Source organism: Miniopterus schreibersii (assembly GCF_964146895.1).
Source record: "Miniopterus schreibersii genome assembly, chromosome: 4".
NCBI lineage: Eukaryota > Metazoa > Chordata > Mammalia > Chiroptera > Miniopteridae > Miniopterus > Miniopterus schreibersii.
In genome coordinates this window covers 22,497,080-22,513,921 of record NC_138105.1, presented here as the reverse complement: position 1 = coordinate 22,513,921, position 16,842 = coordinate 22,497,080, and the positions used below count along the sequence as shown (strand labels likewise).

The following is a 16,842-nucleotide window of genomic DNA, read 5'->3' as shown; positions in this document are numbered from 1 at the left end:
TACAAACTTCCTGTTAAAGTCAGTCAGTCATGGGGACGTAATGTACAGCATGGAGACTATAGTTAGTAACAATGTACTGCATATTTTAAAGTCGCTAAGAGATCAGATCTTAAAAGTTCTCATCACAAGAAAAAAAAGTATTACTATGTATGGTGATGGATGCTAACTAGACATATGGTGATCATTTCAAAATAGAGTAAGTCCTCGCTTAACACCATCAATAGGTTCTTGGAACTGCAGCAAAATGGCATATACATAATGAGAACAATTTTACGGTAGACTAATCTATATATAAACAAGAGTTAAGTTCCTATGGCATCTTTCAGTGTTACAACAAAACATTATTCAAGTATCTGCTATATATACACAAATATCAAGTCATTATGTTTTATACCCTAAAACAAATATAATCTTACGTGTCAATTGTATCACAATAAAAAAGAACTCATCCATAATATAAAAAGAACCATAAGTCATTAAAATGGACAGATAACTCAATTTTTTAAAAATGCATAAAACACTTACATAAAAGAAAATATCCAAAGGGCCAAAATTCACTTGAAAACATGCTAAAACTAATTGGACATCAGGGCAATACATACCCACCAGAATGGCTGAAATTTAAGTATCAAACTACCCTGCTTTTGCTACATGTAGGAACTGAACTCCCCTCTCATACACTACACTGGGACTGCAGAATTTTACCACCACTTGGGTAAACTGCTTGGCGCTATCTACTAACGCTGAATATCTGAATACCCAAGATACCACAACTCCACTTACAGGTATACTCCCGACACAATGCAATATGTGTGCACCAAGGGACATGTACTTTTGCAGCAGGAATATTGGTAAAAGCCTCAAATTGGAAACAACAAACATCTCTTAACAGAATAAGCACATTGTGGTAGATTAAACAATGAAATGCACAGACTTGGTGCTGTCTGCTACAAACAACAATCTAGATGAATCTCTCAAACACAATGTTAAGTGGCAGCAAGACAAAAGAAAATATACACCCTTGCAGAACAGAATTTACTATGAAGATAACCAAGGTCCTTTAAGTTGTGCAGATTCCATGTAAGGCCCCGAACCTAATTTTATACTCATAATTTTGTATTTTATTTAAACCGGGTCCTCAAAATTATTTAAGCTTCAGACCCCATGAATCTCCTCTTTCCTCATGCTTTACAAAAATAAAAAATAGAAGTTGTGGTGTATATACATACACACACACACAAGAATAATATTCAGCCATAAAAATGAAGGAAATCCTGACATTTGTGACAACATGGATGGACCTTGAGGGCATTATGCTAAGTGAAGCCAGTCAGACAGAGAAAGATAAATACTGTATGGTCTCACTTATACGTGGAATCTTAAAAAAACAAACAAAACCCAAACACATAGAAAAAGAAATGAGATTTGTGGTTACCAGAGGTGAGGGGTTGGGAGAAGAACTGCATGAGGGTGGTCCAAAGGTACAATCTTCTAGTTATAAAATACCCAGGGATATAATGTAGAGCGTGATGACTGCAGTTAACACTGCTGTATGATATATATGAAAGTTAACAGAGGAGATTCGAAGAGTTCTCATCACAAGGAAACACACATTTTTTTTCTTTTTAAAATGGTTTCCTTTGAATCTTTGGTATTTTATGCATTTGTAATTTTATCTCGAGAAGGACCCCAGGCTTCTCTGACTGCAAAAGGTGTCCATTATAGACATGTCAGGGACCCCACATGCAAATTCTCTTGAGTTCTCTCTGAGAGAAGCCAGGTATGCTCCCACCTTGAGGCTGCCTGCTGTTCCTCGGCCAGGAGCTCTCTTCTCCCAGTCACTTGAGTGCCCGATACCTTATTCCGTCTGGTCTCCATTCGAGTGTCACCTTACCAGAGAAGACTCACCTGACTACCTATGCAAAATTACACTGCCCATGCCATTGCTCCGCTTTACTTACATCCTTGCACCTGCTCTGCCCCCCTCACTAGACCAAAGCTCACTGAGCATGGAGGGAGGGCAAGGGCCTTTCATTCACTGCTACTGAGTCCAGTAACGAGCCCATGTAGACATGATCATTATCAATCACATGCTTGCGTCTTCTTTAAACAACCCAGTGCTAAAAGTTAAAAGAATGAGGCAACCTTTGAAATTTCCTAATGGGATAAAATGCTCTATATGTGAGCAATCGCCATCGAAGTTAAAAAAAAAAAAATACACTGTCTGCCTCAGCAAGTTCATCTTGAGGACTTTATCCTATAGATACTCTTGCACATGAGCACAGAAACCCACATACAGTGATAGTCACTGTGGTACTGTGTGTCAGAATGAACGCTAGAAATAACCAGAAGTCCATTCGTAGACAGCTGGGTACATTGGTCTTGCATACTATATAAGTAACTAGAATCATATATGAAACACTAAAGCAGTTCTCCACACACCGATTTGGAAGCACTGCCAAGTTAATAGCAGCAGCTAACATTTGTGCCACACTGCTATAAACACTTTACATGAATTCTCTTTTAGGTCTCCCAACCATCCACTTTACAGGTGAGGGAACTGAGGTACCAGAGAGGTCAAGTCACTTCCCAAGGTCACACAGTCAAGAAATGGATGAATGGAACACAAAACCAAGTGAGCTGGCACCCTTAACCACTAACCCACACTGCCAAAACAGTGGGTAACATGATTAGATAGATAGACAGACAGACAGACAGATAGATAATAGATAGATGATAGATATGGTGGGAAAGGCTTTACATATCTATACGCTTTTACGTGCACAGACTTTCTGATAGGATACATAAAAATTTTATACATAAAAATCCTTTCAGAGGCCTGTCTGGGGGAATGTGGGAGGGGCTGGTGGGACTGAGATTCTATTACTGCATACTCTTGCACCATCCCAATTCTTACACGTATTACATAGTCAAAAACACATTATGTAAATATTCATTTAGTCACTGAATTCTAAGTCTGGGATAGACCCCATCATTTTATTGGAGGGAGTGTAAACTGAGTCACAGACTTGCCTAAGGCCACCCAAGTAGGAAGGAGAAACCCTAAGGCACTTCCAAGGCTCCAGACTCCCAGCCCCGGTGCGTCCTATTGCCTTCTCTATTCTCTCACCGTTTCCACCATAGCTGACTCAGCTGTCACAACTGGAGACTTTCAGAAACGTCCAATTATATAGAATTGGGGGGAAAATTATGATTTGGAATTCAAGTGTTGACACTTGAAAAATACCAACTCCTTTCACTGCATGTACTTTAACATGTTACTAAGGCTCTCTTTGCCTGTCTCTGGAAAGGTTATTTTCAGAACATTCCACTTAAACCTGGAGATGCAGGGTTCTCCGCTGTTTCTGGGAGCTGACACCACAATTTACATTAAACAAATGTTTTGAAAATTAGCTGTTCACGGTTCCAATTTCAGCTTCCCCCAGGGTTTAATGTTAGCCAAATACTCGTACAGTAAGCAGACAATGTGTTTTATTGTGTGGAAGAAAAACAGACCACCATAACAGACTTCCTGCTTTTGTAATCAAGGGAAAAGTGGAGTGGTTCAAGTGATTATTGGCATATGGTTATTAGAAACACTAAGTTCCAAATATAGCTACTAGGAGCTAAAGACACACACACACACACCCCTCTATATTTCAAGTCCAAAAATAAAGAAAAACCCTTCCTCGTGTTTGGTCAATTGGAAAGTTCAGAAAGTCACGGGCAAAACTACTAGGGGAGGAATGGGGGTGACGGAGAGCAAGGTTCAGCCCAGGGCTGCCGGGCACACTGGAGTTGGAGAGGCTGCTCAAACACCAGCGAGCAGCAGGCCTGCAGGAACAGGGGCCATCACTCTGACCACAGCCTGAGGACAGCTAGGCTGAGGGACACGGTTCTGCCCTGCTGGCCCCCAGCCGGGAGCACCAAATGCCTTGTTCTGTGGGCAGCCAGCTCCCTGGGGCCCATAATCAAGAGATAATGGATTTGGCACCTTTGCCTTCTTTTTTAACATTTGAAAGGGGTCGCACAGCCCTGGTTAGTGTGGCTCAGTGGTTGGAACATCATCCCATATACCGAAAGGTTGCAGGTTTGGTCCCAGCTGGGGCACACATGAAAGGCCACCCATCGATGGTCTCTCTCACATCGATGTCTGTCTCTCCCTCCCCCTCCCTCTCTCTCTCTTTTGCCCTCTCTCTAAAATCAATAAGCATATCTTCAGGTAAGGATTAAAACAATGATAAATAAATAAATTAATTAATTAAAAGGGTTGCACAGGCACTTTTCCCCTGTCTTCCCCACCCTGCTCCTCCCCACCAACTGCAAATGTAGAAAGGGAGAAAAGAAACAGTTTAATCTAATTTTATAGTTACCAAGAATGAAAGCGGAGCATTCTGTGAATTCCCTGACTCCAAGCCTCCTCCTGGACTTATGAGTGAGGTGGACTGCAAGCGTCTGGAAATAAACTTACAGGGTGCTCTTCAATATCGGGTTTCTCTCTCAAAGAGCTGGGAGTGATTCAGAGCCCGGTAGGGTGAGATGGGGGGAGTGGGGTGGGTGGTCTGTTGGAAACAGGAATTTAGATTCTGATGTCTTCAGGGAAGCATTTGTTTGCACCCCGAAGGATGTACTGAAAAATACAGCCTCTTCCACCTCAATTAAAGAAGGCCTGCAAAGAGCGTGGATGGGAGGTTAGAAGTCAGAGAAGGTGCCCCCATGTGGTGAAAGCCAGTCTGTCTAAGGCACACACAGTCCAGGGACCTGATCTTTGGACAGGATCAGAGGAGGGGACATATTGGGAGGGAGGCAGGAGTGTGGCTCTGGGTCAAGACCCCTGGAGCCCATCCTGGGAGGTGGCCTTACCATCTCACTCTGGAGAGAGGCTTTGTGCTCTGGTAGGAAGAATGTCCTGACACTGCATCATTAGGCCCCACAAGTCACTTCCAAAGAGTTCTTATTGAGGGTCTTACAAAACAGGGAGGTCACCTTCTACCAGAGGTAATTTCCCCTAGTCCGGTTGGAGGCCAGAAGGATGTTTCCCGAAGGGACGCCGCAGGGCATTTATTAAGACAGAGCCTTAACTATACTACACCCACTTTGTTGGCCCTGTGACAGCTGCTGAGAGGCAGGGCCCAGCGACGAAGGAACACACTAATGAGAGGGTTTCACTCACCACAAAAAGACCAGCACCCAGGACCTAGTCTCAGCCCAAGTTGAGTCTAGCAGGAAGGGCCTGAATAAAACGTCTGTTTTACTCCTTAACAAGGCAATCATTCTAAAAAGCAAACTGTCTCGACTGTCCCTGCTGGAACATGCTCAGAGTAGGACACGCACGCGTAGCAATGCTACATCAGTTCTGAGAGTGTCAGGAGCAAGTGGGCAGCTGGCACCTCTAGGCAGGACTCAATGGTAGCTGTCCAAGCACGAGGAAGCTCCTATACACACAGGTCAATTCCCACAGACATGGGCATCCCCCTGAAAGGCTAGGTCCTTCCATCCTGATCTTCACAGCACCCTCCCCATATCCTCCTTGCCTGCAGGAATCTAGTCCCCTGTGTCCAGACGCTGGCCACTTGAGCAGGACCAGACCCTCTGTAAACAGTTCCCACATGTTCCTCCATAGTTCTGCACCTCATCAGTGGGATGAACACTCAGCAGGAAGGGGGCTCTCCTGACCCCACCTATCTGTACTGCCCTGTTCTACCCCACACGTCCCTGCCAAATCACATACCTTAGATTTCCGGGCCCCTTTCTTGCCTCCTGCTTTCTTAGACACTGGCTTCTTCTGGGATGGAGACTTGGCCTTTTTGGCTGGGGGTGGCGTGATGATGGCTTCCAACTTCCCTTTGGATCCTCGTTTCTTTGCTAGCAACTCTGGGTGGATGTTTGGTAACACCCCACCGCTGGCTATGGTGACTCCTTTTAGCAGCTTGCAGGGAAACCAAAGTAGTAGATAGTGAGCTAGACCAGCCTGCCCTGACCAAGAAGTCAGCCAGCCCATCCATGCTTCTGATTTTGGTTGGTAGAGTTCCTCCCTCCATGGCATCTGCAAGGATGCTAATGGGATCCAGGCTCACTACACAGGACCTCAGAGTCCCTCACTCAGGGGTAATTTTCATGCTATCTTTCCTCTAAGGAGACCCAAATACTGTTTCATCCCTGCCCCCCACCCACAATAAGGCCTTCAGGAAAAACTGCCACAGGGGGCAGGGAAGCTGTTAACAGTCCAAAATGCAGTCCACACCTTTGATAGCCAGCCACACACCAACCTCCTCTGCACAGACAGCCTGTCTCTCGGGCAGCACCGCTGGCTGCTCACGTGCCTGGGGTAGGGCGGCTAGTAAAGCTCCGTACCTGATTGAGCTCTTCGTCATTCGCCACGGCCAGCAGGATGTGCCGGGGCGTGACCCGTCCTTTCTTGTTGTCTCTGGCCGCATTGCCAGCCAGCTCCAGAATCTCCGCTGTGGGGAACAGAGGGGAAGAGCACATGGTTGCATTAGAGCATTGGAGGCTCACATACATCTTCTTGGCTCCCACTCATGGAGCTGGGAATGGGCGCAGGTATCAATTCATGAAGCAGCTACCCTGAGGGGGGAAGATGCAGGTGGTCTACCTGGCACACTTCGAGCCAAGTCACAGAGGCATTGAATCAAACCTCTGGCCCAATCCCTTTGTTTTAGAGACGAAGACAGGGGCTTACAAAGGAGAAGCAACCAGTCAAAGGTCCCTCAGTAAGATGTGGTAGAGCTGAACTTATTTGCCAGAACAGGGCTGCCTGCAGTCGGCATCCAGATGTCACTAGGACCAACGCTGAGGAGCCGACGAATGGTAGTGGCCCCTGAGAGTGAACCGTGCATGCATGGAACTGAGCAATGGGTCACCCATGGGGTTATGGGGCTTCAGGGGGCGGTGGCATGTTACAGGTGCTTAGTAAGTCTCTATCGATGGAATCAATGTTGACTGCCTGCACTCAGATTCAAAACTAGGAGATGACTAGACTCTTTACAAAGTCAACATCATAAAACATAAAAATACTGTCAAACCTCTGTTCTCAAACGTTTCCCATCTTGAACAATTCGGTTCTTGGCTAAGTTGTTCATGGAAAAAATGTCTCCATTGTGGAATCAAACTTTGGTTTTCGACCTGACAACCCTTTCAGCATGACAACCTCAGCATGACAAAAAGTGTCTCTCAGGCAACAAAGGAAAGAATGCTTTTGTTGCTGGTGAAATCGAAGATTAGCACAATTTTAAAACATAAAGAGGCTATCTAGAATGCTAATGTTGCTAAGGGTGTGAAAGAAACAATGATCACAGGCAATTGAAGAGGTAGAAAAACTGTTGTTGATTTGGATAAAGGAAAAGCAGTTATCAGGTATTTCTGAGGCAGTGATATGTGAGAAAGTGAAGATGCCACTTGCTGACTTCCTGAAAGACACCCCTGGATGGAGTTTGGAAAGTGATTCTTTTAAGGCTAGTAGGAGGTAGTTTGATAAATTTAAGAAAAGAAGTCTTTATAGATTGAACAGTACATTAGATATGTACTGTATATAAGAAAGGTTAAAACGTGGAATCATTTGTGGGTCTGGAATGGATTAATTCAATTTAAGTTATTTCTAATGGGGGGGGGGGATGATTCGGTTTTCGAACAGCATTCCGGAACTAATTAAGTTCAAGAACTGAGGTTCCATTATATGTATAAAACGAAAGAGGTGGGGTGTATGTACTAGAGTAAAAAGAGGCTAACCAGACACACCAACCAAATACAATGTGTCAGTCCTCCATGGGATCCTGATTACAGAAAAAGCTACAAAAGTCATTTTGGAGCTAGCTGAGATCTGAATGTAGCCTGGCTATTAGACACCAGGGAATTATTAACTTTCTTGGGTGTAATAATGGTATTGCTGCTCTGTAGGGAACATCTTGTTCTTAGGAGATACATGCTGAAGTACGTAGGGGTGAAAGGTCCTGATGTCTGCAATTTACTTTCCCATAATTCTAAAAAGTCTATAGAGTAAAGCAATTGTGGTGAAATGTTAACAGTTGTTAAATCTAGGCAAGGACGTAAGAGTGCACCTCTTCCAGCATTCTATAAATTTGGTATTTTTCAAAATAAAAAAAGCTAGAGGGACATGAGCCTGACCCATAGCTGGTGCTAGGTGAGGTTAGGATTTATTCACCTGTCTTTCAGGGCAGGCTCTCACCAGCCAAGACACCACAGCACCAAAGATAGGGAAATTAGGACGCGCCCTTTGTCTCCTCTCTGGAGGCACAGATCTCTCGGTAACTGTCAACCTCATCACATCACTTCTTAACGAGAAACACAGACCACCTCAAAGTGTGTCTTACACCCGTCATGACGTCCTTCTAGCCCACGCTCTGGGCTCAACTCAAGTCTGACCTCTTCCTGGTACTAAGGAATTTCAAGCATTCAAGATTATGTTGTAAACACTAGATGTCTCTGGCGAAGTCAGAAGTCAGAATCATTATGAAATAACTAAGAGAAAACTCTAGCTACATGAAAATTGTGTATTTCAAATTCACAATATTACATGATATTGTTCATCATTGAGAAATACTAACAGCTGAACCCAATCAAATACTGCTCTGTACGTAAAGCTGAAAAGCTGCTTGGAAATCCTGTATACTCCCATATTGGCGGGGGTAAAAGTCAGTCACACCTGGCACAGCAGGTTCCCCCTAAATCCACGCAGGATTCATTTACCCAACAATTACCACACTGATGACACTGGACACCAGAGGCACCTGCCTGCTTAATGTTCCCAGACCAGAACCCCTCACCTTGGATTTCATGTGACAGTCACTAGGGGGAGAGAGAATCTCCCAAGCTCACCCATTAGTCTCAACAGAGCTGTTCCCCATACAGTCTGTCCATAGGGGAGATGGCCCACCGAGCAATTTCACTGAAGCTTCCCTACAAGTGCACATGGCAGCATGTCCCAGTGCCCAGTGGAGATGGACCTATCTTAGCCAAGCAAGGGAGGGTGCTTGGGATGCCTAAATGACCTTAGGCCTCAGGTGCCGTGAATGCAGAAATGCCTGCCAGCCCAGCTTTCCCTTTGTTCTCCCATGTTCATGGAGGAGGTGGCACATCTGCCGTGCTATTGTCCTGACCACGGCCTGGGAGGGAGCCAAAGCAGGAGTCTGACCTGAGCACAGACCCTGAGAGGAAGGGCACAGGAAGGAGAGCCAGTCACAGCTGAGGCTGGGCTGGAGCCTCTGCAACAGGAGGTCAAGAGAGGGACAGCTGCAGCAAGGAGCTGTAGCCCACTTGGCTAGCTTCCTGGCCTCCACCATCCTCTCCCCTCCCCAGCCTGCCCCAATTTGTGAGGCCACAGGAAAGCACACGCCAGCCATCAGTGTCTGCAGAGCCAGAATATACAGGAGGCAGGTGGATTACAACCTTTTCCCCATAATGTGCTAAGAAGACTTTACTTGGCCTGAGAGCGAGTGAGAGAGCAGCACTCACAGTGGTGCCCTAAGCCCACCCCTTAGGCAAGAAGATCGTTTGAAATTGCGGTTTCTCAGAAAAGTAGAGGGGGCCTGGTTCCTCTTCCTGCCTGGAGTGTTTAGTGGAAGGCTCTCCCCAAGAGAAGGCACAACAGCCGTTGGTGTGGGGAGGAGAGGAGGGATGCGGTTGTCTTATTTTTGACAGTGCTGCTCTATTGGTGCAGGGAAGATGGTGACGATGAATGCAAAGCCCTGGGGGCCAAGTGGGGGTCACCAGAACTGAGTGTGTCTGGCCCGATTTGGGTAGGGGACATGCAGTATATAACACAGGGAAATAAAGCAATGGAGTGACCTGTAAGTAGCACCCATGGCTGAGAAATCTGAAGATCAATTCTCTAGGAATTCCCCGACTTCCACAAGCTTCCCCCAGCGACTCCCCCAACCCCCCGAACTCTCCCTTTGTAGCTCAAACTTGGAAAATTGCAAGGATTGGGCTCACTTACTACTAATTAAGTGGTGGATTCGCAGATGCCAGACTGGATCCACCTGACAGTGACAATGAGGTAGAGTGGAGGGGCGGGGGAGGTGTGTGCATTGGCATGAGGAGTGTTTCAGCTCCTTGGGAACAGCTGGGCAGGGGTGTTATTCTGCTGTCTTCCTCACCAAGGAGCCAGAAAATCCAGGACTCCATCCTTTTTGTCAAACTCCAGCTCACCTGTGAACTCAGCCCTGTGGGGCAGGAGGGAAGCTGTCAACTGGGGATAACAAAGCAGGGCAGAGATCCACACTCCAGCGAAAGTTGAGCAAACGCCTTATCTTCCATTTCCTCCAGCCTGTTTGCCAGAGGAATAGTTACCATAGTAACCCCTTTGTCAAGAGACACAGAAAACAGCACCTGGGAGACACACCTCTTATGAGAAGTGAGTGTCCCTCGGGCCCCACCCCTGCGCTGCAGCACACAGAGGGCTGAGCATTTTAAAACAGCCAAGGAAGAGGGGCAGAAATCTGACTGGTAACAAAAGCAGGAATCCAGGGCATGTACTCACCCCTGGCCAAGTATTCAGTAAAATTCACCCTTTCGTCCAGAGTCTGAATGCAAAGGGCTTTCCTGGCTAAGAGAGGGCTGCCTGCTGCAGGGTTGAGGGGAGGTGCAAAATGACAGCAACTGGACAAGACGGAACAGGTCCCATCTGCCCTCCAGGGCACGTTCCCGGAAGGAGAGAGGGTACCTGCTGCTGAGGAAACTGGGACAGGGTGTGCACCTCTGGAGAAGATTTCCTGGTTAAGTGTCCTTCCTAATAAGTGATCTGGCCTTTGGAAATAATAGCAAGGGTTAAGTCATGGGAGCCCAGGCTCAGGCATAGACATGGGTTCCTGCCACTGAACCCCAAGCGCACTGGGATGGGTCCCCCACTGGCTACCTTCCAGGCTAGGCCAGAGCCAGCATCAGCTGAATGGGCCCCACACCATCCCACAGGGGAGGGTTTCCTGCCCTTGATGCAGCTCATGCTTTGGAAGGTTTTGTGCAACTCTAAAAAAAAAATTTTTTTTTAACTTCTGCTTGTTCAAGAGAAAAGGAATTCTGAGAAAGGGAACCAGGAAAGCACCAGATCTACAGATGCAAATCCTTTTCTCCACGGTTTCCAGAGCTCAATGCTTGCATTCTCCCTCGGAGGGACTTTTCAGGAGCCAGAGCCCTAGGGGCTGTAACCACAACGAATGGAATCCATAAGAAACCACAGGAGGAAACTGGAAAGAGCAGTTAGGAAAAGAAACAGATTCCTTACCAGGTTCTCCACCCCTCAAGCCAAGGCTTCCTGGTCAGTGACAGTCTCATTTTTTTTACCAATGACCAACACTAGGCTGGTTGGGGGCCTAAAGCACTTGGGCTCAGCTCTGGAGAGAACCCTAAGTATGGTAAGCTTCCCTAATTATAAACACTGTGAAGGGGACATGCTGAATGAACAAGACTGGCCAGCTCAGGTGCTATTTTTTAAAGATCTTTTTGTTTGAAGATCTAATTTGCAAGACATCCAGCATCTCTGGCTCCCACTGCACATACTTTGTGCTGGCCTGGACCAGAGATGTGACCTTCTCTCTCCTCAGAGCAGCAAGCCCTGCAGAGGCACCCCTGGGCCCAACGTTCCCCAGCCTCATTGAGCACAACCATTTTAAGGCCAGTTGACAAAATTCTCACAGCCTTGAATAACGGCATTATCTGGCAGCCTTTCCAACTACAGACCAGCTGTCTGGACGTGAATATCTTTGACAGGTCTACTTTCCAAGTTCACCCAGAGACCAAAGGCTTAGAGTCTTTTTAAAAAATTTTTCCTCCAAACATCTTGAACTGAACCATATCTGCTGTACTGAAGCATTCTGTCTATCTTTCTTTAGGGAGATGAAGTCATGGTTTGCAGAATTAGACTCCTAACAGCTAACAGGTGATGTGTGGAGGCTGCGCCAAACTCTAAACACAAACCTTGCAAAGCAGAGTTGGGGGCTTCTACAGAGCAGTTTGAAGCATCTCCTTGAACAAAAGAAATATTGAGAGTAACAACCAGAAATCAAAGAAAAGCAAATGTTAACGTAATCCCAAGGAGAAAACAGATATTTGCTACGAAGCCAACAACATGACAAGGAATCTGCTTATTGTAATTTCTTTCCAGTCACCAGGCTTCCATCAGCAGTTCATTGAGTTCAGAACTATTTTACACTATCCCTGAAGGCCTTAACCCAATCAACCCCAATTGGAGAGTGCTGCTAAGAGTTTCCTGCGTCCTGACTGCACCAGTTTCCTCCAATTCCCTCTGCAGCCCAGAGTCCACCGGCTCACATCCCACCTTTTCAGGAGATGAGTGGCAGAGTCTGAAGCCTGCTAAGCCATCAACCTGGAGCTCTGGGGCCTCACTTGTGGGCCACAGTAAAGCTGTCCAGTCTGCCTGTCCCAGGAGCCTTAAAAGGAACCAGGGATTCCACAGAGAAAATAAAACCTACAGCAGCTATTGAAAGTGGTGTTTTCTGTGCAGAGTATAAGGTATTTTATAAGAATGAGTCATTCTGTTGCTTTTCTGCAGATGTTCCAAATCTGACACAAACTTGTCCATTGCTATTAAGCCCATGTTTCAGGCTCCTCCTAAGGGCCAGGGGTCCAGGGGTTCAGAAGGAAGCACCTGGTATAGTCTTTCACTTTCCCTACAAACTCTCCCAATAAGATAGAAACACAGCTTCATTGGGGAGTTTCTGAAGTCAGCTTATTGTTTTTCATATTTCAAAGTAAAAAAAAAAAAAATTTGCATTATACACATTAACAAAAAGGAGATATTATGATTCTTGGCAAACATTACCCTCATCTAACCCACCAACACAGCCCAGTGCACGAACACCTTCCCCTTCCGGAAAGGCTTCCTCTACCTTCCTCAAACCTTGAGAGTTTCCATGTCAGCCACCTCCACAGTCTGTCTCTCGTGGAGGGCAGGAGCCACCAGTGCACCGTGGTTAGAGCTGGGGTCTGCTGGGTATACACCCCAAGCTCCTGCAATTAGCTGTGAGGCAAGTCAAGACACAGCTAAGAGCTTCCCACTCTAAAACGGGGGATAAGCAAGATCATCTCTAGGCTTGTGAGGATGATGGAGTTACCAAGTTATAGACTGAGAACAATGGGTCCGAGTACGCTATTATAGCTGAGGCTACAACCACACACTCGATCTTTTAAAAAGAATAGCAGCTTGATTTCCAGGGGAAGAAAACTAGATTCTTTTCCTCAGTTGCCTTTATCAAAATAATGGCTGGCTGGCCCGTACCAAAAAGGTTACAAATTTGATTCCCAGTCGGGGGGAACATACCTGGGTTGTGCGGTTGATCCCAGGTTGGGGGCGTGTGGGAGGCAGCCAATTGCTGTTTCTCTTGCATGTTGTCGATGTTTTTCTCTCTCTCTCTCTCTCACCACCCGCCCCCGCCTTCTTCTCTCTCTAAAATCAGTGGAACACATCCTTGGGTGAGGATTTAAAAAATAATAATAAAAATAAATGGCTGGCTGGCTGGCTGTGCGTGAGAGCCAAGCAGAGGAGAAAAGTAACATAGAAAACCTGGTGTTTCCTCCCCCAACAGTTTACTCTTTGCTGTTACACTTAACAGTTTACATGTGTTTGAAAAATGCACTTGAACCCGATTAACCTCAGTGCTGCCAGACTTGCCTTGATAGAATGCAGCACCCAGGGTGGCCCCACAGGCAGTCTCTGCCGTGGGATGGGGTCTAGGGCTTTTGTCTGACCCAGTAACGTGTGCTATGGCAGGGGCAGGACCAAAACCATCTGCTGAGGCAGCACAGTCAAGGCCCCAGGAAGGAAGGTGGGAGGGGGTACCTGGGGAAGGCCCAGAGAAACCTGCTCTAACCCAGGGCCTGGCTGACAGCTGGGCAGGGCCCTCTGGCCCACTAGTCACTTGCTCTCAAGGACTCTAAATTAAAATACAAGGAAATGGTTAATACGTATGTTTGTTTTGATATGGAAAATGATAGCCATTTGTTCTTAATTTATCCCAGGAAGGGGTGAACAATCAGAGATGGTTGCTGAAATGAAATGATTTGACGAGTGTAATGTAAAGAGGAACTCACTTAAAGAGCCCTGACATGGTGCCATTTCCCAGGTGGACGTTTAAGAGGGAAACAAGTTGCAGACAGTGTGTTCCATAGTGGGCTGCCATGGTGTGGGGAGCAGGGCAATGCCTGTCATCCATGCTTACACACCCATTCATCGGGACCTGCAACGCTTTGCCTCCTGGAAGTGGATCGAGGACTAGATCAGAGGGGGCATTTTGCTCAACCCTCTTGTGTACTGCTTGAGTTTATCTTGTGCACAGTTTATCTCTTCCAGAAGTGAATGAAAACACAGCATAAATGAGAAGAGGCAGCTATGCCACCCCACTGGCCTTCTCAACCACGTGTCACAAGCATCCTTCTGCCCTCACACCTGTCCAGACTGCTTAATCCTGCTTCTCTAGAAAAAGTTCTGAGCGTCTGAAGATTTTTTGGGTTTTTCTCATGACTTATTATTTTTAGAGAAATCTCAGTGTGTTATAGTCAGAGAGGCCCCCAAGATGGGCTGCCACTCTTGGGGTCATCGGTACCAGCCCAGGCCCTGTCTGCCCAAGTGCATTCCCAACGCTGAGCGCCACTTTTGTAAGGATTTACCTAAGTTCTGTCACCCACGATTTCACCTCCCCTTCACTAAAGGGACAATGAAGGGACATTGGGCAAAAGTTTCTGGCCCTGTAGTCCACCTTCGGTTCTGCTGAGCAGTATCCTTCAACATCCAACCGGGCACTGCCCTCCCCTTTCTGAGGACTTTGTGGCTCCTCATGGCAGCCCTCAGGCCACCTCTGGCCATGAGTGCTTTCCTCCCAGGACCTCACCTGTCCTGCTGCTGCTATAGCCAGCACTTCCAATACTGACAAGACCTCCCCTTCCCTACAGCCAGCACACATCACTCCAACAGACATTACCCATCTTATTCCTGCAAGCCCTTGACTTTCCTCCTTTCTGTCAGTGACTATTTGTCTTTCCAGGCCCATCCCTACAGGACCCCTGTAATCTTTGCCCATGCCAGGCCACAGGATTGTCTCCAGCCTTTACAGATCCATACCATGTGCATTTTCGTGATCCTCTGGGACTTTCAGGGACTGCCCTCTCAGGAATCTATGGCGTCCTCAGCCAGGCTCCAGCTCCATCAAGGACACTTGGGAGCCAGCTTGAGAGACTAGGCATATACCATCCTCCTGAGATGTCCACTGAAGACAAAGGAGATGGAAAGTGGGCTGAGTGATCCTGAGTCCCGGTTCTCTCTTTCTAACTGCTAAGGTTTCAGCTCCAGTAGAAAGCCTGCAGAAAATGCTCTTTGAGAGATGGGTTACTGTGCTGAGTGACCTTGGAGATATTATTTAAACTCTCAAAGCCTCAATTTCCTCCTAAGCAAAATAGGTGTTTGAGGGTTCAGTGAGTTACCAAAAGTGAAGCACTTGGCCAGTGCCTGGCACAGAATAAGTGCTCAATAGATTGGCAGATGTTTTATTAAACTGTTCTGCTTTGCCTAACCCTCAAAGCACCATCACAATTGTAAGCCACAATCTGAATTTGGAATAGACACCGTTCGAGGGCCTGGGGTGGAGGTGGGAGGCAAAAAACAACAATGCTGTTCAAGTTAAATACCCTCATTTTCTGAATGAACAGCAGATATTGACTTGCAGCAGTCAATATCCACATTTACAGAGGCAGCAGATGTTAACCAAAGGCTGCCTGTTACCAGTTACCACAGGGAGCATTAATCAGGGTATCAATGGCCAGGGAAACAGATCGATTAGCCTTTTCCAGAGGCCCTGGATTTCCAAATGGTTCCTCCAAGCAAGAAATGTGAGCTCAGGCAGGGAACGAGCCTCCTTCTAGAAAAACGACATTTATAAATGTCTTCTATAGAGCGCATCTGACAAATGTCCCCCGTAGACAAATGAGGGTGCTGTCAATCCTAAGAAAGGACACCTCAGTGTCAGGCGCCATCACCAGCTTCTGAAGTATAGTGGTACCTTGGTTTTCTAATGTAATCCGTTCCGGAAGACCGTTTGAGTTCTGAAACGTTCAAAAATCGAGGGATCAACAGCCGACAGCTAGGCCTCAGCGGAAACCATGTGGTGTGTTCAACTTCCGTGGCGTGTTGGAAAACCGAAGCATTTACTTCTGGGTTTACAGCGTTCGTAAACCAAAATGTTCATCAAGAGATGTTCGAAAACCGAGGTACTACTGTATCAGGAAACACTTTCTGGCCACTAAATAGCAGGCATTTGCTTCAAAATGAGGAACGTGGGGTGGGAAATGAAGGAAGGGAGGGAGGGAGGGAGGAAAAGTGGGAGCCGGGGTCAGAGCTGTAGGCTGGCTGAGCAGCCTGGCAAACCCGAGGAGAGTTTTTGTCATCTTCTTGGCAACCAGAACCAGAGGGGGTGGTGGGAAGAGACACAGAGATGGAGGGAGGCTGGCTGTCATCAATACCCTTCGGGTTTGTGTTCTTGCTGAAACTTATTTATGGCTCTGAGGAGTGGCTTTTTACTTTCATATTTTATTCTGGGTTGACTAGGCATAGAAGTCCTCTCAGGCAGGGAAAGAAAGCTAGAGGACTATAAATATGTTTTATTAGTTGCTGATATTTTAACAGGAAAATATTGGGAGAGAAGATATTTGTAGAATTCTTACCCATTTCCTTTCTCCTCTCAGTAAGCAAGCAGTTCTTTTAAAGCCATTCTTGATGGTCATCACAGAGGGCCCCTGGGATGTTGTTATTTTAATAGGTTGGGCAGTTCCTGACCTCTGCTTTCCAAGGTATTGCTGAGA

General features: G+C 46.5%; 1 protein-coding gene across 7 annotated transcripts in view; it reads right to left on the bottom strand.

Annotated features, from left to right (window-relative positions):
* The window catches only part of MACROH2A1 (macroH2A.1 histone), a 77,210-nt gene that overhangs the window by 35,072 nt on the left and 25,296 nt on the right, over positions 1–16,842 (bottom strand). For all 7 annotated transcript variants that reach the window (XM_081137211.1, XM_081137214.1, XM_081137209.1 and 4 more), the window contains exons 3-4: positions 6,355–6,461; positions 5,732–5,929 (exon numbers count right to left, since the gene is read on the bottom strand). In XM_081137211.1, coding sequence (XP_080993337.1) covers positions 5,732–5,929; positions 6,355–6,461 — 305 coding nt within the window. The remainder of the gene's footprint in view (positions 1–5,731; positions 5,930–6,354; positions 6,462–16,842) is intronic.